Consider the following 20,531-nt stretch of genomic DNA (forward strand, 5'->3'; position numbering starts at 1 on the left):
GACCGACAAGAAAAATATACGAACGAGTCATCTCAAGTAAGCCGGTCTCGTCTAAGACATATTTTCCCACTCTCTCCTTGCCACAATCGCAACCTCTCGGACCTCTCTGACTGGATCACCACAAGCAGTCGCCAGCCCCCTGAGCGCCGATTGTCGCTGGGCGAGTAGGTACCTGGTTTCGTAGGTGGACGGCAGCCGCTTTAGGAACTCCAGACACGACTTGCGACACATGGCGGCCTCCTTGCGCGATTTCTTGTCCAGGGCCGGGTTATTAACGAACTCCAGCGACTCGACCACGTTGCGCGCCATCTGATAGACGGCGAGGGTATGCGTGACGAGTGGAGTAAGGTGCTGCTTCAGGAGCTCCGCGTCGTTGCTGAGGATCGTGAGGAGAACTTGCAGGACGGTATTAATGTCCTTGCTGATGCCGAATTTGGTCAGGGAGCGGACGACGACACGGGCAACCTGCTCTGACTCGTTCCGCCATGCGGCATAGTCGAGGTGCTTAAGGAGTGCGAAGACGGCCACGGAACGGTTCGTGGCACACCGATCATCGATGGCGGGCTCGGCGCCGGTAGCGGCACGCGGGAAGCACTTGTTGAGGTAGGGCAAGACGGCTTGCTGGTAGATCCATTGGCCGTGCAGTCGCTTGATGACGGCGTGGTTCTCCTTCGTGAGGCACTCTTTCGGGCTGACTATGATATCGAAACACTGAGCTAGTTGTCGGCCCATAGTCAGCTCTGTTGGAGCGGTGTCACAAATCAGGCGAAGGACAAGCTCATTCGCAGGTCCGCTCTTGTAGTTCACAATGTCTCCCCCGACAAAGTGTAGAATGGAGCGGAAGATCTCTAGAGAGGTAGAGACTTCAGGGCTCTGTGAGATGCCTCGTCTCGCGACCAGAGTAAATCCGTCCGCGCAGATACGGGCAGTGTCCATATAATCCGCCATGCTCTCCTTCGGCGGCAGTCTGTTGGCTAGTATTGCAAGCATGGTATCGAGAGCAGCTCGGGTTGCTGCAGAGAATCCGGCTAGTTCTGGCGTTGTCAATGTCTTACTGAGATCCTGCAGGACTCCATGAGCATAAAGCTCTCTCATAGCCTCGGGCCATAAGCCTTGCAGTATACCCAAGGCCAGAGGCGCCGTTCGGAACCCATTGCTAGTACAAACGGTCCATTGTACAATGGGTTCCATGCGGTCTGGATAACTTTCTTCACGACTTGATACAACGCTATCCAAGAACTCCTTACGAGACTGCCCTTCAGGTGTTCGAGTAAATAAGAGGAAAACTTCTTCAACAAGACGTAGTCGTAGCTGAATATCTTTGCTCAGAGGTCGGACAACAGTGGTCGCCAGTTGGCTCAGCTGGTGAAGGAAAATGTCCGTGTCTTTCTCTGTGCTCTTTACGAACTCGGAGCCAAGAATGATTGTGGGAGCCTTGGGCGAGTGGCTCTCGGAAGTAGATGCTGTTTGAGATAATGAAGCAAATCGACGGTAAAGCTGAGAAACAACATATAAAGAATAGCTCTGGAAGTAATGATACGTCGCAGTTTTGTCGTCTCCCAGTTGATTCAAGCTTGCGTTTGTCTTCTCCAAATCTCCAAGATCACCCTGATCAATTTCGGGTAACCCATGAATTTGATCTCTCAGCTCCTCGAATGCGTTCTGGCTGCTCGCTACGTTGGTTGAGTTGAGGATACCCGATGCATCAACCGACGGCTGTACCTCCAAGGCGCTGAACGTCATGGAGATAGCGAGGTGTATCGCGCTGACAAAAGAGGTCCAATACAACGAAGACACCCCCACCGTTTTTTGCAAGGCCACCAAGAGAGTGTTGATAACGGATACGGAGTTGATGAGGGGGGACCCTGCGGAGGGAACACTCTTGGTTCCAATATAAGCTAGGCGGGCGCCAGCATGGAATATAGCCTGGGCTTGAGATTGAGAGGAGGCTTGCGCCCCAGATAGAGTTGTAATCGAGCCAACGAACTGAGCCAGTAGGAAGTGAAATCCACTGGGGTATATCGGCGCCACCTTAGCTAAAGCCTCGGTTGCTAGTTCAATAAGCTCGCTGTATTCCTTCTCTTGGCTTCCTTGGAGGAAATTTTTGCCTTCCAAGGGGTTGATCACTGCTGGTGTGCCTAACCAGTTGAAGATGCGGTTGCAGGTGGCATCGGAGCATAGACGTTGCGGATGGTCGCCACTTGAGCGCTGTGCAACAAGACTTGACATGCCGTCAATAAGCTTAGACATGATACCTAACCGGTCGGTCGAGAAATGTGTCTGCGTCCAGTTTGTCCAAAGTGGAGAATAAACACTCTCGAACAAAGCGTCTCCGAAAAGCTCATCCTGAAGATTGGCGTTTGGCACATCATTGAGAGCGGCTCGAACTAGCAGGAGGGCGTTGAACAAAGACACAAGTTCCGTCTGATGGGGCGTCGATGTCGAGTGTTTCAAGGTGCTCTCAATGTGTGGTATGGCTTGTTTGCTTGCCAAAGCAAATGATGCTTTGCTCGCTCCCGCGATAGCGGTGAGTAGTTTGGCAGCAGACTGAGAGTATGCGGAATTTGAGAGGTCGTCCCCCAGGTCGACCCAGGTCGCCGCGAAGAATGCTTGGAGATCTTGGCCTTCCAGCCTTCGAGCCAGTGTACCAATCAGCCTCAGAGTCGCCTCGATTGAATCGACAATCTCGCCATTTCGCACCTCATACTTGAGCGATGTCCATATTTGGTCGGAGTAGGGGACAATGCCTTGCTGCACATGTTGATATGAAGCTATGCACGCCTCGAGTGTTTGGAGAATATCGACCTTGACAGAAATGGTTACAGCTTCGCCCTGGTCAAGCTTGTTGAGCAAGAACGGTATGGCCAAGCGAGCTACTCGATGGTGCGCAGAAAAGCAAGAGCGTACAGCCCTCTTCAAGTCGTCGACAGTGATACCGGACGGTGTCGCGGATGCTCGCAAAGTGATGGGAAAGTAAGCTGAGAAGGTCTTGAACACCTCTTCAGTGACATCGTCGACAGGTGCAAAATTCTGCAAAAAGAGTCTCTGGAGCTCGAACCATTTGATCAGGTTCTGGGGATCTCGCTCATTCTTGCAAAGGTCGATAAGGGCAGTCATGAACTCGCATGTATTGCCATGCCGGTAGGCCAGATCCTCAGCTACCAAGGGGTTGGTAAGCAGGCTCAGAAGCAGCTCGTAGATCTCCAGCCGAGTAGCGGGCGTTTGACGCTTGAAATCCTCCGTACCGAGCTTCGTGATGCCCACGACTATATCGTTTCCCGATGATGGCTGGAAAGCCTTCATGCTGGTCAGTTCCCTGAGAGATCGGGAGGAGGCCATGATGCCGGCTCGGTGATCGCTCGAGAACAGTGAGCAGAAGAAGCCGATGAGCAACTTGACCTGATCGGCCTTCAGAATATCCTTCGGCAGGGAGTCCAAGGTGCTGGCCAGGAAGTCCAAGGCCTTCGCCCTGGATATCACGTCGTCATCCCCAATGTCATCAGACTTGGAGCCCATCCACTGGTTGATAGAGGCGACCCATTGGCCGATGGCGGTTCTCGTCGACGCTGCTTGCTTGATCTCGCCAACCGCCTCTTGAGCCGCAGCCTTGTCGCCATCGTCTGCCAACACGTACCTCAGCGCGAGGTCGTCGAACTTGTTGGCCATGTTGAAGATGGGACTTTTCCCACGTCGGAGCTGGGTTCCGCTGTTGCTTCTATCTTGTCATTGGCAGGCAATTCTTATCGCCGACAAGGAAGAAACATGTGCTGCAGCAGCAATCACTCAGTTACATAAGGTGCGTAAGCGACGTCGGCAGCAATGGTACCCCACCACTTTAGGTCGGAAAATACCCAGGTTACCTACAGTACCCAAGGTGCCAAGATGAGTAGGATTGACTCGAGACTGGTACATCCTCAGGCGTCGTCTGAGGTCTTGAGAAATACCTAGAAAATGTCCTACAGTTTGGCTGTCCAGTCACCCGCAACCCGGGAATCATCCCGGCTTCTACGGCCAAGCTTTACTTCGCGGTCGTCCATGGACGTCTTGGGGCGTTTAGAGATTCTGGCAGCGGCAGATGTACTTACCCCACGCTGTCAGTAGCAGCGTGCCAATGACGAAATGCCAAATGCAGACCACTAATCCAGACCCGGTAAGAGGGGTCAATGAATTTTTTTCGGGGACCTGGCACGCGAAATCCTTCGTGTCGCTCCGTGTTAGAAGTGGTCGAGATGAGGGCTGGCCGTTTATTAGTCACTCATTCGCCCTCCCTTTTGTCCAGTCCTTTTCCCTGCTTGTGTAGCCCGGTGAGTGACGCGCTGCCCAGGACCTTCAGCAGTCGAAGTCGACTTTGCAACTCTACTTCGTCCACTGTCAATCTATCTCCCCAAGGAAGGTCTTTTCATCGCGGGGTAGTGGGGCAGGTCAAGGTATGTAAATGAAAAAAGATGCCACCAGGTGCTCGTCCTCACTGCGCATCACCGAGCCTGAGATTGCTGTCCCCATACCGGACGAGGCAGCTAACCGGTACGGGCAGCCTGTACGATTTTTGAAAATGGCCTCTTCCCAGCCAGTGCCCAAGACCTGCAAGGTCATTCTGGCAGACACAATCGCCAAAGGGCTTCTTGCCGAAGTCCAGGACACACTCAAGACGGTGCAGCAAGACACCACCAACCGGCCGACACTGGTTGCCTTTCTGGCCAATGATGACCCTGCTGCGGTCAAGTACGCGGAATGGTCACAGAAGACCTGTGAAGAGAAGTAAGAGCAAGCTCCCATGACCCAGGGGTTTATATCGCACGAGCGTCCAATGCCCGCCAGAGAGGACTTAGAACTCACTGCTGTTAGCGGATTCCACTTCGAGCTCCGCCAGGTGGACAAGGACGCGCTGGAAGAAGAGATCATGACTGCCAATGATGATGACAAGGTTGACGGCATTTTGGTCTACTATCCCATCTTCCCGGGTAACCCAGCCCATGATCGGTACATCCAGGAGACTGTCTCCCTGAGCAAGGATGTTGAGGGTCTCTGCCACAAGCACATCTCCAACATGTACTACAACGTCCGGTTCCTTGACCCCCCTCACAACCAGAAGAAGTCGATCCTGCCTTGCACCCCCTTGGCGGTGGTCAAGATCCTGGAGTACCTGCAAATCTACAACTCCATCCTCCCTTATGGCAACAGGCTCTTTGGGAAGACCATCACAGTGATCAACCGATCCGAGGTGAACGGCAGACCGCTGGCCGCCCTCCTAGCCAACGACGGAGCTACCGTATACTCCGTGGACCTGACTGGCGTCCAGGTCTTCACCCGTGGCCAGGGTATCAAGCAGCTCAGGCACCAGGTGCAGGAGAAGGAGGGCTGGGGCCTGGAGCAGTGCGTCCCCATCAGCGATGTCATCATCGGCGGTGTCCCCACGGAGAAGTACAAGGTGCCCACGGAGCTGATCCGAGACGGGGCCGTGTGCATCAACTTCTCGTCCTTCAAGAACTTTGATGGGCCCGCCATCAAGGAGAAGGCCTCGATCTACGTGCCCTCGGTCGGCAAGGTCACGATTGCCGTCCTGCTGAGAAATCTAGTGGTAAGTGCCCCTCCCAACAATAGTTGTTCGTCCCTAGCGCCTTGTGGAATATGCGGGATTGATGCAGTTAACAGAGGCTCATTGCCAACTCCCCATCCACGAAACCAGACGGCTCTGCCGATGAGTCGCTGGCCAAGGCTAAGAGCGAGGCGTTCGTCGATGGTTGATATAGAACCCACAATAGACAGGAGTGAACTAGATCTGTAAATTGATACCCATCCGAAGTAGGTTGTTCTAGAGTAGATACGCCTCGGCCGTCATGAGGTGGCCACGGCCACCCTTGAGAAGTACTGCTACCCCTGTGCAGCAGTTAGTCCGAGATTGTAGATCAACCCGACGGTCCCAGACTGTGCCTGGCCTAGATAAGTCAGGAGCCCTAAACTAGGAGTATACCTCAATCATGTTGAAACAAGAACCCTATAGGTCCACGGTTCCTTGCGACGGTTCCAGATTTCATGGTAAAGAGCTCAGGAAACTAGGGAATCACAGGATGAATGCAAAGTGCCATTTGTAGATGGGATTCAGATCATGCTCAAAATTTTGGTATCTAACGCCGCGGCCGCAACGCAATGCAATGGTAAACACGAATCCAGCAGACACTCAGACCAAAGGCTTAGGCCTTTCTCCTCTTGGACTTCTTCCCCGCGCTCGCATCTGCACCAGTGGCGGTGCCTGCGGCTATGGCATCGAGCATGGCCGGGTCGACGTCTAGGAACTCCGACTGCGAGGCGGCGGGCGCCTGCTTTGCCGTCTCGGCACGCTTGGGGTCTGCCTTTGCGATCAGGGGCACGGAGGCGGCGAAGACGGACTGGAAGGGGGCGGCGATGAAGTGGCCGGCGGAGTCGAACCACTCGGTGAAGGAGCGCTTGATCTCGATCGTCTCGGGCTTGCCGCTCTTGGGCGTGATGGTAATCTTGACTTCGTACGTGGGCACGTTCTTCTTGGTGGACGTGGCAATGGAGATCTTGACCGGTGTTAGCCCTCCTCGCCGCCAGCTAGAGATGAACCTCGTGGCACGGAGAGTCTTACCTTGTCCCCGCTGGGCGCGACGCCCTGGTACACTACGCCCTTCTCGACGAACGAGATCCAGTAGGTGAGGGCCGTGTTGAGGACGGTGTAGATGGTCACGGCAATGGCCGTCAGCCACTTGGTGTTCTCGAAGCCGAATTTGTAGTCCCAGCCAAAGCAAGCAGCGGAGATGAGGAAGGCGCTGTATCCCAGAGCGAGGCGGGTGTCGGTAAGGGTGTGGATCTGCTTGAACTTGAGCGAGTTTAGGTAGTTGGGGATCGCATCGTCGGACGTGTTCTTCAGGTCTGTAGGAGAGACGATGTTAATACGAGGAGACTAACAAGCTACGGAGGACACGGAGAGCTGGGAGGAGACATACCCGCCAGGTTGTGCACGGTGATCTTCTCTTGAGAGGCCATTGCAAAGATTGCCCTTTCCCTGTCGGTAGCAGGTTGGTTGATTTATCACCAGCGTAGTTGAGGCGGGCAATGGAGAGGAAATGGGACTTGGACGAGAGGTGTAAGTCGCAAAGCAGATGGCAGCTCTCCCTCTGCAACTGTCGCAGGGCCTGTCCCCACTAAATGAGAGACAGCGTCAGCGCTGGTCGACGGGGAGAAAGGTGGCCTGACGGAAAATGGATGGCCCGAGCTCCCAACTCCCAACTCCCAACTCCCAGCTCCAGCTGGACCCGCGGACCCGACTCCCGCAGCTTGGACTCGAGGTCGCGTCAGCCACTGACCACTGCGGCAGCCTCCAACCACCAAAACGTCTGGACGGGAAGCTTTGAGTGAGCTACCACGAGACACCTGCCACCCAACCGTCCATCCTTCTGTGCAGTCGAGCTCAGTTCTCTCTCTCGCCCGCAGTCCAGCATGGCTCAATTACCGCCTCAGACGATCCAGAGGGATCCCCAGCTCTTGTATAGCCCCTTCTTTGTGCCCCCAAGCACCCCGTTGCGTCGACATGCTAATCCCCTCCTGAAGTTACTGGATCCTCTTCCCCATCACCGTGGTCATGATCCTGACTGGTGTGCTGCGGCACTATGTCACCGTGCTCATGGCCTCGGCGCCCAAGAAGGTCGAGCAGCCCGCGGTCAAGGAGCAGCGCTCGCTCATCCACGGCATCGCCGTGCGGTCCAACTTCCACGCCCTGACCGAGCCGTCCTTCAGCGCGCGCCGCGACGCCCTCACCACCGCCTACGAGACGGGCGCCTACCTCAAGGACCCGGACCGGAAGGGCCAGCCGCCCGCGAACCCCATGACCGACCCCGGTGCCATGGACGGCATGATGGGCATGATGAAGAACAACATGGCCATGATCATCCCCAACACCCTGATTATGAGCTGGATCAACGCCTTCTTCTCCGGATTCGTCATTCTGAAGCTGCCCTTCCCCCTCACCATCAAGTTCAAGAGTATGCTGCAGGCTGGCGTGGCTACCAGGGAGATGGACCCCCGATGGATGTCGAGTATCAGTTGGTACTTCTTGTGTTATTTCGGCCTGCAGTTTGTCTTCAACCTCCTGCTAGGAAACGAAGCTGGTCAGTGCCCCTTTACCTCATTGCCCTACAATTGACCGTGAGACTAACCGAAACCCTAGCCGCAAGCCAGATGGCCCAACAGATGCAAGGAATGGCACCCCAGGCGCCCAACATGTTCGGCCCTGGCGTTGACCCCGACAAGCAGTTTCAGACCGAGGCAGAGAACCTGGCCGTCATTGACCATTACTCGGTCCTGGATGGCGTCGAAGAGAGATTGCTTCAGGGTATCAAGTCTAAATAGAAGAAGCCAGTGTAGTCGTACCACGACAGATATCCATCCCCCGGCCATGCAAATAACCACAAACGCCGTTCCATGCCATGTGTTCACTGTCTCGATCCTTTTTAATCCCACCAGATACAGCAGCCGAGGCCTTCCTTCATCATGGTGCCCCGGACGCTGTATGGCGAAATCTTCTTCGCCTTCTCCACCGCCTCCTCACTTGTGCTCTCTGGCCTCTGGTCGTGCCAGACTTCGTCAATGACCTGGAGCCGCACCGACTCGTTCTTGTCGTAGTACATGGGCGCCCCGTCTACCACCCAGGTCCAAGTTTGCTGGTTGTGGTCGCTGTAGCGGTTTAGCATTCCGCCCACTTTTCGAGAACGGGATGAACTCACAACTCGCAGCCGTCAGGCAGCTCCTTGAAAGGCACAAAGATCTCTTCAAAGAATTCTGTCCGGACTGTGGGGATTCGGTCAGCTCCATATCTAAAGCCATTCATATAGATTCCTGGCTCACTGTTCAGCCCCTCGGGGGTTGCGCTGCTGATCCTGCCAAACAAGGCTTCGCCCTTGAATGGCCGGAAGACGATGAGGCGGAACTCAACTATGATCACAGATCAGATGGGTACAGGGGTCGGAGAACCAGGGCAGAATCCTAACCATTCACGTTGACCAGACCTGTGCCGTGGCCGATCAGACCCTCGGACGACCAGAGCAGGTCGTACATGCAGATGCACAGGCCAATCTTCTGGATGACTCGGTTGGCATACTTGGCGTTGATGTTGTTCTCAATGGCCACCCGGCTGTGCTTCTCGAACTGTGCCGGCGCAATCTGCACCAGATCCGCAATTTTGGTCTGTCATATACAGTCAAGGCCGCCCCGGTATATTATAGCAGTAATGTTTCAAGACTCACCAATATGAACATCTTGACCTCGGCCCTCTGTTTCACTTCGATGCGTTGCCGGCTTCAATTCACTTGCCCGAGCTCCAAGGCAGTCTGACGTGGGGCTCACAACCAAAAGTTGAGATTCTGCCGGCTTTCACTAGACACCGCCTTCCTTTCCGGGACCACAGACCAAGCTGGCCGCCGTCTGAGCTCCCCAGGATCCGGCCTGGGTTCGAACTGCGGAACCCATTAATCCCTACCTTCAGGTACCGCCCTCACCTCTCGTCACCACACATCACCACCGACCGACGAGGCTCTCGCGCCATTCCGCAGCAATCCACATCCCTTCTGGTTGTCCACCGCCTTGCATGCTTCAGGAGTTGTCCTGCTTTCCTTCTGTGTACCGGCGCTTTGTTTTCCTGGAGTCCACGCTTCGCTCGTCGACGTGCCGATACTGGGTGTCTTCACTGGTAACCACACTCACTTCAGACTCGAGTGTCGCCTCCACCACTGCAGGCGTAACACTTGACTGCATTTTCGGCTCTGTAACTTGCAGCAGCATTTTAAGCACATCGTACACGGTCTAGTAGACCTCCATACGCATCGGCATCAGAGGCGAGGGACGAAGTCGAGATTGCCCTGGCATTGGGTCAATTGTACCTGCATCGACGCTGAGCAGTTGACTGGAGATTGCTGGAATAAATCTCGTTTTCACGTATACAACACGATCTACCACTCACTTCTCTGCCTTACGCTCAGTCCGCGCCATGTCAGGCCAGTATCCGTACGCACCGCCGCCGCCGCCGCCACCCTCCGCGGCACCTGCGAGCGGCTATTCCTACGGGCAGCAGTCATACTCGCCCGTACCTCGTGGTGGTGGCAGTAGTACACCTGGCAGTGGTGCTGGAAGGGGCCGCGTATATGGGCATGGGCAGGGCCATGGTCGTGCTGAATACGGTTCCCCGTCATACGGCGGATACGGCCAGCAAGACTACGCCCACGCTCCTGCTCCCTATAGCCATCAACCAGCAAACGGCTACTGGAGCGGCAATCCTGCATCGCAGTCTGGCGCACCTCTCCCTCCAAATAACTATCACCCCAATTACGCTCCACAGACTTACGCCGCACAACCTCCCAGCACATACCCTTCGTCATCGTACCCCACTGGCGGTCAGCGCCCGCCCTACCAGGCGTCGTACAACTCACCCACGCCCGAGTACCCGGCTCAGCCATGGGGCGACGCGGGCTCACCCTACTCTTCCTACTCTAACAGAGGCGGACGTGGCGGGTATCCCCAGGGTGATCGAGGTGGTCACAGACCGGATCCTGCCTCATCTGCCATGCGTATGGGCTATGATCAGAGCCCCGCGCACTCTACTCAAGCGAGCGCTGGCTACGGCCAACAGTACCCTCCCCCCTCCCATCATCCTACCCCGGCATACTCCGCCCCCTACAGTTCCTACCCTCCTACAACAGTTCCAGCTTACCCCGGGCCTGCTCCGGCTCCGGCTCCGTACGGTCACAACGCACACAATTCTAACAGAGGTCGCGGTCGTGACGGGTTCTCTGGGCACTCCAGGGGCCGTGGCGGCCACCACAACGACCGGAATGACAAATTCCGTCACAAGGGCCAGCGGCCGCCGCATCACGAGCATCATAACGCTCAGAAGTCTGATGCAATGTCTGGCAAGAAAAAGAAACGCAAGACCAACACGCTAGGCTTAACACCCGGCGATGGTCTGGACTCTGATAAGGACGAGGCCGACGAGGAAAAGCGTCTTGCCGAGTTCCTTGGTAACGACGCCCCGGTGTAAGGTTTTCCTTCCGTTTTGATGTCTGCAGTCACCTGTGCGATCTGTGTACTAATAATATCCCTCTTGTTCTAGTGTTGCCGATATAGCTGCCTATATCGCTGAGCGTCGGGCCAACTTCCCAACCAAGGCTCGCATTCAAGCAAAGAAGGAAGCTGACGAAGCCAAGCGGGCCGCAGCCGCCGAAGTCGGCCAGGAGCAGAGGCCAGCTCCAAAGGTCGACAAGGACGAGGAGAAGGCCGAGAAACTCCGTCGGCAGCTGGCCAAAGTAGAACGAAAACTGGAGAAGAGGAAGCGCGAGACCAATGACGAAGGCGATGAGATGCGTGTTTCCAACGCAGACTCGGATTCCTCCAGCTCTTCAGACGACGAGCCGCCCGAGACACAAACCACCCGCAAAGATGCGTCGTCTTTCCAGCCTCCTCCCCCCATTGTTCGGGCTGATCCCAAGGCCCACTGCAAATACTACGCGACTGGTGGCCATTGTGGTAAGAAGGGCAAGTGCCGCTTTGTCCACGACCCCGAAATGCGCGAGAAAGCTCTCCAAGAGCAGGCTGCTAATGGCGGCCGCATGACGTTGAGGCAGCGCCTCGTGGTAAACGAGAAAGAGATCGAGGACTTGGCCATCATCCAGAGCATAGTGAACTTTCGAGAGAGCGGCAAGATGCCGCAGCCTCCCAAGCCCACGTCGACCACAGTCATAAGCTCTACATGTACGAGCCCCGTCCTGACAGAGATACCTATAAGGCAAGATTGCCCTAACAAGAGACACAGTGCCGGCCAAACCATCGTTCCTCCCGCCGACGCCGACACTGCCCCCGACCCCCCGGACTTAGTACAGGTAAAGCTATCGTGGGTTTTGAACATGTACAAAAGCCTGCCTGCTGGATTCACCGATGTCTCCCTTCTCGATATGCAAGGCAACACCGACCGCGACCGTGACGAGCGTCGACGACGCCGTTAGGCAATACCAATATTTAGCCCCTCCTTCGTCTTCGGCTTTTATATATTGCTAGCACCTTACTGGATTGACGATGCACGAGGAAGTCGATCCTCAAAGCTTTCCACCTTCTCATTTGAAATGTTGGATGGCCTGCACTCGTCCATTTCTACTGCTCTGAGATGGTTAACCTTACCTTGTCACACAAGCAGTGTTTACCAGACCTTGGTACCGGCAAGTTCCTGGTGCTATGTCTATGGCGGCACTTTGCGACATCTTGCTGAGCAGCTTCCAGGCCTGGGGAACGGTGGCCTCGATAACAGAGGGCGTCGTATTGGGTGCCAAAAGTCTGGTACTCTGAACGAACGCCCACGTCCTTCTTTCTTCTCTGTCTCTGCTGTCGGCGACATGGAACGAGTCCAAGACTATACACATGGCGCTCGCGTCCATGCATCACCGTTCACTTTGGCCTGCACTTCCCCCAACCCCCTAATAATCACCCCAAGAAGCATGGAAAACAAGAAATGCTCCTTTGTTGAGCACCTCTCAAAAGTTGATTGGGATCAAAGCACGTCGTTGAAAGGCCGGCCAATCAACAGTCGCCGCTGGGAGACATCAACCCTTGATCATTCTCGTTTCGCTAGGCGAACAGACATCGGCGATATACCTAGGACGGTTATGGGTTCATTTCATTCTGGAGAGCATATAGCGCGCTATGAAGGACAAGGGGGCACCGATACCCACTGATTTTCCCCAAGTGTGCCTTTCTCAGTAATCAGATGTAGTATATAATAGATTCGGCTGACGCATTCTTCGGTCCTGATCGGCGACGTGATAATGTGATCACACCAGAGCAGATGCCACCCAGCTTCCTTTGTCGCCAACTTACAGAAAACCCCCCCCCCCCCCCCCCCCCCAATATGCCAACTGGTGTTCAGAGTTCCAAGTGCCATAACGAACAGGGGAGCAGGTGTTGGACGAAATGTTATATATTGACGCGGACGTGATTTCTATCTATCTTGACATATCATGTCTGAAGCCCCCTAGATTTATTTTTGCAAACCCCCTTTGCGGGGAGAGTATCTCAGAAACGCCTAAACACCATGCAATGCGCAGCCCCTCCATCTCCCTACATCCATGATTTTGGTTCTTGCCAACCCAGTCCACCCCGTCTACCCTCACGGAACAGAGGTCTATACGAGCAGCACAGCATTTACGCAGCCATCGTTCTCGCTGTATCTCAGGTCAGCACTTCTGTTGCACTGTGGTGGGATGATGCTTATTTCTGATAGGAGGAGTATCAAAGGGGGGGCGGGGGGAAGGGCAACGTACCAGTTGTTGGTGATCTGGGCATAACGACCCCAGGCGACCTTGCCGCCGGCGGTGACGAGGCCCAGCTCCGAGACGTTGACCTCGACGACGGTGCCCTTGGTCAGGACGCCGAGCTGGGTGTAGAGCGGGTTCTGGGGGTTCTTCTTGACCGAGATGATGGGCAGCTGGACGGTGACGCCGAGCTCCGGGTGGGTGACGTTGGCCTTCTTGTAGCGCAGGCCCATGGGGCGGATGAAGCGCTCGTACTTGACGGGGCGGCGCGTGAAGTCCGGGCCGACAAAGGTGGGCTTGGTCACCATGCGCTTCCAGCCCTTCTTGGCCGTCTTCTTGCCCGTCGAGATGACCTTGAACATCTCCTCCTCGCTGATGCCCTTGACCTTGGGAAGGGGGACGGCGAAGCGCGCGGCCTTGTCGGCGCGCTTGTTCTTGATGGCGCTGCTCAGGGCCTTGGCGCTGGTCGGGTTGCTGCGGTCCAGCAGGTAGTTGGGCAGCGGGGTCGAGGGGTCCTGCTCGGCGGCCGACTTGACGTTGCGCTCCTCGTGCTGCTTGATCTGCTTCTTCATCTGGATCTTCTCCTTGTGGCGCTTCTGCTGGTGCAGCTTGGCCCGCAGGCCGCGCAGGTTCTGGGCATCCTCCGAGGCCTTGTGGCCCTGGCGGGCCTCCTTCTTGTGCTGGCGCTCTTCGTGGTCGCTGCGGGGGAGGGAAGTCACACCATGTCAGTCCTTCTGTCCCTTCAATCGGCTGCAGGGGGCGGTGAAGCAAGAAAAGGAAAAGCCGGCAGTTGGGGGGGTGGGAGAACGGAACAGATTGTCCCAGGGCAAACATACAGACGGCGACCGTGGAGTTTCCTCCATCTCTCCATGTACTCGTTCTGAGGCATCTTGACTGCTGGGCCCTCGGTAGGGGGCTGTGACTCGTGCCGGGCTGCTGCTGTAGACAAGGAGAACGAGGAGGGCTGAGCAGCGAATGGGCTCGGTACTGCGGCTCTGGTGGTGTGTCGTGAACCTCGATGCTGGTCTGCCTTTGGGGGGGTTCACCTTTGCAGCGACTTTTGCTTATCGATACCCGCCACCATGGAAATAATAATTGGACCACAGTCCAGGACCCGTGGACCTCGACGTCCAGAAAATTCATCGGGGCCGGAACAACGTGCGCCCCACCAGCGCCCCCCGTCTCCCGCCTGATTGGCCACGCGCCCGAGCCAGGGTCGACGGCCGACGGGCGACGGGCAAAGCTCCCAAATTCTCGACGTGCAGCAGCTCTACGTCCCATCTTCGAGACAGACGGCCGTTGCTAGGAGGTTGACGACGGGCCGGACGACGCATCAATCCGCGACGACAACAAACCACCAACCCGCCCAACCCACCGCCATGTCCCGCTCACTCCTCCGCTCCGTCCTGGAGCTGCGGACCCCCATCACCCGCCTGCCGCCCTCGTTCCTGCTGCCCATCCAGGCCCGCCGCTCGCTGTCGAGCACCACCACCAGCCAGACCCCGTCGTCGATACCCGCGACCCCCCTCGACAACATCGCCAAGCCGGCACCGGCCGCAACGGCGACGGCGACGACGACGCCCGCCGGAGAGCCGGTCGCAGCCTCCTCTGCCGCCGCCGCCGCCGCCGCCCTCTACCCCAAGCAGCCCCAGACGCTGACGACGCTCTCGCCCGAGTCGGCGCAGAGCATAGCGCAGCTGCTGCCGCTGCTGCGGGCGCAGCCGGCGCACTACATCACGGCGCACATCTGGGGGCGGCCGTACCTGGTGACGGCGGGGGACCAGATCCGGCTGCCGTTCCGGATGCCGGGGGCGGTGCCGGGCGACGTGCTGCGGCTGGACCGGGCGTCGGCGCTGGGGTCGCGCGACTACACGCTGCGCGGCGCGCCCTACGTCGACGAGCGCCTGTTCGAGTGCCGCGCCGTCGTCACCGGCGTCGAGACCGAGCCCCTGCGCGTCAAGGTCAAGACCAAGCGCCGCCAGCGCCGCAACAAGACGGTCAAGAGCAAGCACCGCTACACCATCCTCCGCATCAACGAGCTCGTCATCAAGGGCCCCGAGGCCATCGGCCTGTGAGAGTTAGGTTGGCAGAGGAAGCAGCCTTGAATGGCAATGTCGACTCGAGCCGGACGACTGTCTGACTGGGGTAGGGATGAGGAACCGAGCCGGCCCCTGAAGGGTAGGCTCAACATGATGGGACGAGTGGACTGGGAGATGTCAGTCGGATATGTACCAAGGGCCATCTGGGAGACATCTCCAGGATTGTATCAAAAGTACCTGTCATCTGTATAAATTAGAGGGAACCGAGCTGCTGCCAAGCAGCTCGCTTTAGAGAGGAACGGTCTGTACAACAGAAAAACAAGCATAAGCCAGGACAAGTTTCATAAAACACCAACTCCTCGAACAGTGAGGATTTTATTCCGAAAGACAGACCACACGATGCTTTGCTCATTAAATTATATTGCGGCAATCTCAACATTGGGAATCAGTGAGCATCTCCATCCAAACCATCAGAACTATCAAGGGGGGATATATGTACGCCAGAGGCAGGAATAAACAGGAGAAACCATAAACCCCCTAAAACGGAATTCCAGAAACAGCTGCCATGATCTTTTCTGTCTATGCCAAGAAAGAAAGAAGAAACTTTGTTCCCCAAGAACGCCCAGAGCTATGACGGGTTTCAACGGATGATCTTTTTCGTAACGGGTCATGAGTACAAGCGAGCGCGTGAAACAGAGAAATGAGCATGAAGAATAAAAACAGGGGAATAGCAGCAAACAGAGATGAAAAACCAAGGGGGGAATCAACCCAAAGCTTTTCCTTCGAAAGATACAAAAAAGTATGAAACAAGAATCCAACACCTCCGGCCCCATTCAAGTGAGCAGTCTCCCTCCTCTTAATACTGATATAGACCCACACATTGCCACTCGTGGAACATCTGGGGTAAGGCTAGGGCCGTCACCGTAGGTCCTTGCCTACAGCCTTTGCGACGCTGCCCCAGTACGCGGACGGCCACGCGCTGAGCACCTCGGCCTCGGTAGGCATGCGCTCGCGACACCTGGCCACGACGCTGTGGATGATTCGGCCCAGGAGCTCCTCGCTGACGGGCAGTTGGCCGTGGGGGACCTCGACCGGGTACAAGAAGGGGTCGTCCATGGACAGCAGCTCCTCGCACGTCGGGCGCAGGTGTTGGTCGCGGCTGAGGCAGCGCTTCATGGTGCGGAGCAGCGACGGTGGCACGGGGACGTCGCCGACGCCACGCTCGCGGAAGGTGATGTTATACTCCCAGTCGATAATGGCGTGGCAACGCGCCATCTGGTTCTGTATGTGGCCGAATGGCGTCGTGCCGTACACCATCTGGAACAAGATGCAGCCGAGACTCCAGATGTCGCTGGGCTTGCCGAGCTTCATCAGCTTCGGTCGCGATGGGTGGCTGGCGATGCGCCGGCCGTTGGAGCCAGTCGTGTTGGAGTCTAGGAGCGATTCTGGCGACATGTAACTCGGAGTGCCGACCTGGGTTTCACGGTGAACATTGACCGTCTCGTCTGTCTGGATGGCATTGGCAATGCCAAAGTCGATGAGTTTGAGGCGGCCTTGTACGAGGACAAAATTGGCAGGCTTGAGATCCGAGTGCACAACGTCGAAAGCATGGACGGCCGCTAGGCATTCAAGCATTTCCTGCCAGTAATATCGCACAAAGACGGGGTCAAACTTGGACGTGTCAGGCGATAGACGGAGGCGCAGGAGGGTGTTAAGGTCCAATTCGCCCATTTCCATAAGCTATACACATCTTGTTAGCAACGGTTCCCATGCCACGCGGAGTGTGGACTGGCTACTTACCAAGCTGAGCACTTGCTTCTCCTCGTTCATCTCGTAGTCGAATAGGTTGATGACCCGTTCAACTCCACCCAGCTTCGTCAAAAGATCTATCTCGCCCTTGTATCCTCGGACGGTCAACTCGTCGGCATTTTCGATCGACACGCGTTTCAAGGCAAACATCTTGCCATTGTCGGCCGCCACGCGGTATACTTTGGCACTTCCTCCCCGGCCAAGGGAGTCAAGTCGGGTGTAGTACTTCCCGTTGACTTTTAGGTAGTTTCGCTTCCTGGAAACCTGCTGCGTAGTAGCTGCACCGGCTGTAGACGTTGCGGTTTCGAGGATAGACATTTTCGGAGGAGGCGCAGGCGCAGTCCGGCGAGGCTCGTTTTGGCTGACAGATGCCAGTGGCTTCCGGTCGGCGACCGCTGCTCGCAAGCCGCTTCCGTCGATCTTCAACGGCCGGGCTGGAATTTTGACTTCCATTATCGAGCTGTCCAAGGCTGCACTCTTCCTGAAGTTTGACGGTATCTCATTCTCTTGATCATGCCTCGAAGGCACATCGGGTTTGGGCGGTGGTACCCTATAATGCGGGATTCGAATTTCGTCCTGCTGACGTTCCGGGGATTCATGTCTTGAAACAAGTAGAGGCTCTTCGTACGCAAGCGATGTCTCCCTGTTGTGCCTGGCAGAGTTCTTGGCGCTCACTGGACTCCCCGAAGCAAGGCGATCTGGGACGTAGTACGACGAGGCCATATTTTCGGGTTCAAGGTCGATGAGATCCTGTGGTGCTTGGCTTTCAGCCTCCTCCTGACTGCCATGGAGTAGCTCGCCTTCGTTGCCTCCATCTTCCTCGCTCTGACGACGCATTCCACGACGGGCCGGGCCACGAAGGAAGTTCCCGGTGACTTTTCCCACCCGCTTCACTCGCATCGAGCCTTGGGCTGCGGCGTTGTCGTTCTCATCACGAGTCCTAGGTCGGGAGCCGCTGCCCTGGCTAATTCCAGCCCGTTGCTCGGAACCAACACGTGGTTCCTCCTGGGCCTCATTCTCGGATGGCGGATGAGATGCGGAGTCAGCTCTTCTGGAGGACATGCCCGAAGAACCACTGAGACGGCCACGGCCGCCGGATGAACCGACCGCAATCCGCACACTCCGGACCCCTTGTGCAACGGGGGTGTTGACGTCCTTGATCTCTGAAGCATTTGCCCTCTCCTCGGCTTGGCCTTCCCGGCTAGGTGGGCGATTTCCTTTTTGCGATGTCTGTGATGTAGACAAGGCTGTAGACGTAGACCTCCGCTTCGAGGGCTGCACGGCGCCAAAAGGCGCGGGGGCGCCAGACGTGGTGCTGAGTCTGACGACTCTCTTCCTGCTCTTCTGCGCCGGGCTGCTCTCACTAGCTTGGCTCCTGACCGGCGAGGCGGGTCTTGATGATGGTAATTGAGCGCTGCTGGCCCTAGTATGCCTCCTCTCCTCGGCAGCGGAGGCGGCTGCTTGGCTCAGGACACTGCGTCTCTTGGCCGGCTTCTCGGCCTCTTGCACCGCCTGCAAGGGCGACGATGCCCGGTGGTACTGAGCTCTAGTCCGCACCCGACTCGGGCCATGGTCCGCGGGCGGCGCCTCTGCTGCGCCGTCGTCATTTAGGAGAGCCTTGGTAAGAGCACTGAGCTTCATAGGCACGGGGATCTCGTCGTCGGAGCTGTCGGCATGGTTGGCAGCAAATTGAGAATGTGACGACGCGTGGCCCGGGTTCGATTGAGCGCGGTCAATTTGTGGCCGCGTCGACGGTGCTCTCCGCAGACCGGATCTGAGCGATGGCTTCCTGGTGGGAGCCGACGAATTGTTTGACCCCAAGGGGGTCGGCGATACTGTCGCCATGTGGGCGTGGTGTTGTGCTGTTAGTGGGCTGGATATACAAAGATGGACAACAACGTCGAGCAGCCAGGATGCGTGGGCAACTGGCGATGGTCGAGCGGGCGAGGACCAAAAAAGGAGCGATCCGAGGGCGATTTTGGCGATATAAGTGATGCTTTACGTGTCGATTCGGCCCATGATCCAAAATCCGCAGCTTGGTAGAAAAGCTCCAGCAAGGCGGCGCGCAATGCAAAAGTTATCTTTCGCGTTCATGCTTGGTGCTGCTCCTCGGCGAGATGGGGGAACCCTGCCGGGCTGCTTTGTTAGTGGGAGGCATAGCTGCTGGCCAATCAGGCTGGGGCAGTGGTTGCGCGGCAACGGGCCCACCGGTCCTGATCGCAGTGCTGCCAGCCTGCCACCCGTGGACCCGCACGCCTTGGAAGCCAGTGGGGAATGCCAACTTTGCCGAAATTGTGCAGGGCTCCCCGCTGGTACACAAATGGACATGCAGCTCTAATGGGTTGCATAACTTTTTTTTCGGGCTCTGCAAGGGCGGACTTGAGGTTGGGTCTGGGGTGTACAAGGACCATACGTACAAAGTAGTTAGTGTCTTGTGGCTTGTCTGTCCCTACCGTATTCTTTTGCTGTACTTTGCCTGGATAACGAGTCCAGGCAATGTGATGACTTTTAGTTACTGGAAGAGCTGTCCATCGAATCTCACTCATCCATCCTCACAATGCCGTTGTTACGACAGTCAATAGTTCGATAGTTCACCAGAAGACATGCTAGGTTCATTTCAGAAGAAGCAGGACTGTATTCGTTGCAGGTCATCCATCCAGATGCTTGCCCTTTTTGCCGTCCGGTAGACCCTCGTGAAATTCATGATATGCATAACCTTCCACGCCAGATGCCGATGCCATGCCAAAACGCTACAGCCCGTGGTGCGTACCACTTCTTCCGTGTCGCATTGCCTAGTCGTAAGGGGATAGAGGGGGTATGAGGTGGTTCGCTTAGTCGAAGAGACCGAAACCCATGTCCTCGTCGGACTCCTCCTTCTCCTCCTCCTTCTCCTCCTCCTTGGTCTCGGCGGCGGCGGCACCACCGCTGGCAGCAGCACCGCCGGCAGCGGCACCAGCACCACCGCTGGGGACGGAGGCGAGCTTGCTGGAACCCTCAGCGATCAGCTGTAGCATACATGTTAGTCTAGCTCCTGACAAAACGTCCTCTTCTCCACCCGGATGGTTCATACCTCGTTGATGTCCTTGCCCTCGAGCTCAGAGATGAGCTTGTCGAGGCGCTCGCTGTCGGCCTCGATACCGACAGACTCGAGGACCTCCTTGACATCGGCAGCGGAGGGGGAGGTGTTGCCACCAAGGCCGAGGAGCAGGTAAGCGGCGAGGTGCTTCATTGTGCTGGTTGGGGCTGGAGACGGACAGGTTAGCGATCTGCATCTCGAACTGGCGCCCATGCGCTATGCAATTGCCAACCAGATGTGGTGTCTAGGACGGCATCGCTGGCAACGCTGGGAGCAGGGCCGGGGGCCAACGTACAGAGT

At 56.6% G+C, this 20,531-nt stretch overlaps 10 protein-coding genes across 10 annotated transcripts; 4 read left to right on the forward strand and 6 right to left on the reverse strand.

Annotated features, from left to right (window-relative positions):
- Positions 1–51: 51 nt before the first annotated feature.
- JN550_010309 (uncharacterized protein) lies at positions 52–3,666 on the reverse strand (the record flags this gene model as incomplete). Its single annotated transcript, XM_049308549.1, has 1 exon — positions 52–3,666. One exon carries the CDS (start codon positions 3,664–3,666, stop codon positions 52–54), a length of 3,615 nt encoding a protein of 1,204 aa, XP_049167738.1.
- Positions 3,667–4,552: 886 nt separating this feature from the next.
- On the forward strand, positions 4,553–5,745 carry JN550_010310 (uncharacterized protein; the record flags this gene model as incomplete). The annotated part of the gene is made up of 3 exons (XM_049308550.1): positions 4,553–4,758; positions 4,846–5,578; positions 5,653–5,745. The coding sequence occupies 3 exons, from the start codon at positions 4,553–4,555 to the stop codon at positions 5,743–5,745; spliced, it is 1,032 nt and encodes a 343-aa protein (XP_049167739.1).
- Positions 5,746–6,191: 446 nt separating this feature from the next.
- Positions 6,192–7,005, reverse strand: JN550_010311 (uncharacterized protein; the record flags this gene model as incomplete). Its single annotated transcript, XM_049308551.1, has 3 exons — positions 6,192–6,542; positions 6,608–6,891; positions 6,966–7,005. 3 exons carry the CDS (start codon positions 7,003–7,005, stop codon positions 6,192–6,194), a joined length of 675 nt encoding a protein of 224 aa, XP_049167740.1.
- Positions 7,006–7,458: 453 nt separating this feature from the next.
- On the forward strand, positions 7,459–8,367 carry JN550_010312 (uncharacterized protein; the record flags this gene model as incomplete). Its single annotated transcript, XM_049308552.1, has 3 exons — positions 7,459–7,505; positions 7,570–8,126; positions 8,186–8,367. The coding sequence occupies 3 exons, from the start codon at positions 7,459–7,461 to the stop codon at positions 8,365–8,367; spliced, it is 786 nt and encodes a 261-aa protein (XP_049167741.1).
- A 101-nt stretch (positions 8,368–8,468) lies between these two features.
- On the reverse strand, positions 8,469–9,272 carry JN550_010313 (uncharacterized protein; the record flags this gene model as incomplete). The annotated part of the gene is made up of 5 exons (XM_049308553.1): positions 8,469–8,691; positions 8,742–8,805; positions 8,863–8,949; positions 9,006–9,201; positions 9,261–9,272. 5 exons carry the CDS (start codon positions 9,270–9,272, stop codon positions 8,469–8,471), a joined length of 582 nt encoding a protein of 193 aa, XP_049167742.1.
- Positions 9,273–10,000: 728 nt separating this feature from the next.
- Positions 10,001–12,008, forward strand: JN550_010314 (uncharacterized protein; the record flags this gene model as incomplete). Its single annotated transcript, XM_049308554.1, has 2 exons — positions 10,001–11,043; positions 11,120–12,008. The coding sequence occupies 2 exons, from the start codon at positions 10,001–10,003 to the stop codon at positions 12,006–12,008; spliced, it is 1,932 nt and encodes a 643-aa protein (XP_049167743.1).
- A 1,169-nt stretch (positions 12,009–13,177) lies between these two features.
- On the reverse strand, positions 13,178–14,196 carry JN550_010315 (uncharacterized protein; the record flags this gene model as incomplete). The annotated part of the gene is made up of 3 exons (XM_049308555.1): positions 13,178–13,217; positions 13,317–14,006; positions 14,144–14,196. 3 exons carry the CDS (start codon positions 14,194–14,196, stop codon positions 13,178–13,180), a joined length of 783 nt encoding a protein of 260 aa, XP_049167744.1.
- Positions 14,197–14,686: 490 nt separating this feature from the next.
- Positions 14,687–15,382, forward strand: JN550_010316 (uncharacterized protein; the record flags this gene model as incomplete). Its single annotated transcript, XM_049308556.1, has 1 exon — positions 14,687–15,382. One exon carries the CDS (start codon positions 14,687–14,689, stop codon positions 15,380–15,382), a length of 696 nt encoding a protein of 231 aa, XP_049167745.1.
- An 882-nt stretch (positions 15,383–16,264) lies between these two features.
- On the reverse strand, positions 16,265–19,000 carry JN550_010317 (uncharacterized protein; the record flags this gene model as incomplete). The annotated part of the gene is made up of 2 exons (XM_049308558.1): positions 16,265–17,086; positions 17,147–19,000. 2 exons carry the CDS (start codon positions 18,998–19,000, stop codon positions 16,265–16,267), a joined length of 2,676 nt encoding a protein of 891 aa, XP_049167746.1.
- A 986-nt stretch (positions 19,001–19,986) lies between these two features.
- On the reverse strand, positions 19,987–20,384 carry JN550_010318 (uncharacterized protein; the record flags this gene model as incomplete). The annotated part of the gene is made up of 2 exons (XM_049308559.1): positions 19,987–20,160; positions 20,226–20,384. The coding sequence occupies 2 exons, from the start codon at positions 20,382–20,384 to the stop codon at positions 19,987–19,989; spliced, it is 333 nt and encodes a 110-aa protein (XP_049167747.1).
- Between the last annotated feature and the right edge of the window lie 147 nt (positions 20,385–20,531).

The sequence above is a fragment of the Neoarthrinium moseri genome (genome assembly GCF_022829205.1).
Source record: "Neoarthrinium moseri strain CBS 164.80 chromosome Unknown scaffold52_Wmoseri_CBS_16480, whole genome shotgun sequence".
In the NCBI taxonomy this organism is placed as follows: Eukaryota; Fungi; Ascomycota; class Sordariomycetes; order Amphisphaeriales; family Apiosporaceae; genus Neoarthrinium; species Neoarthrinium moseri.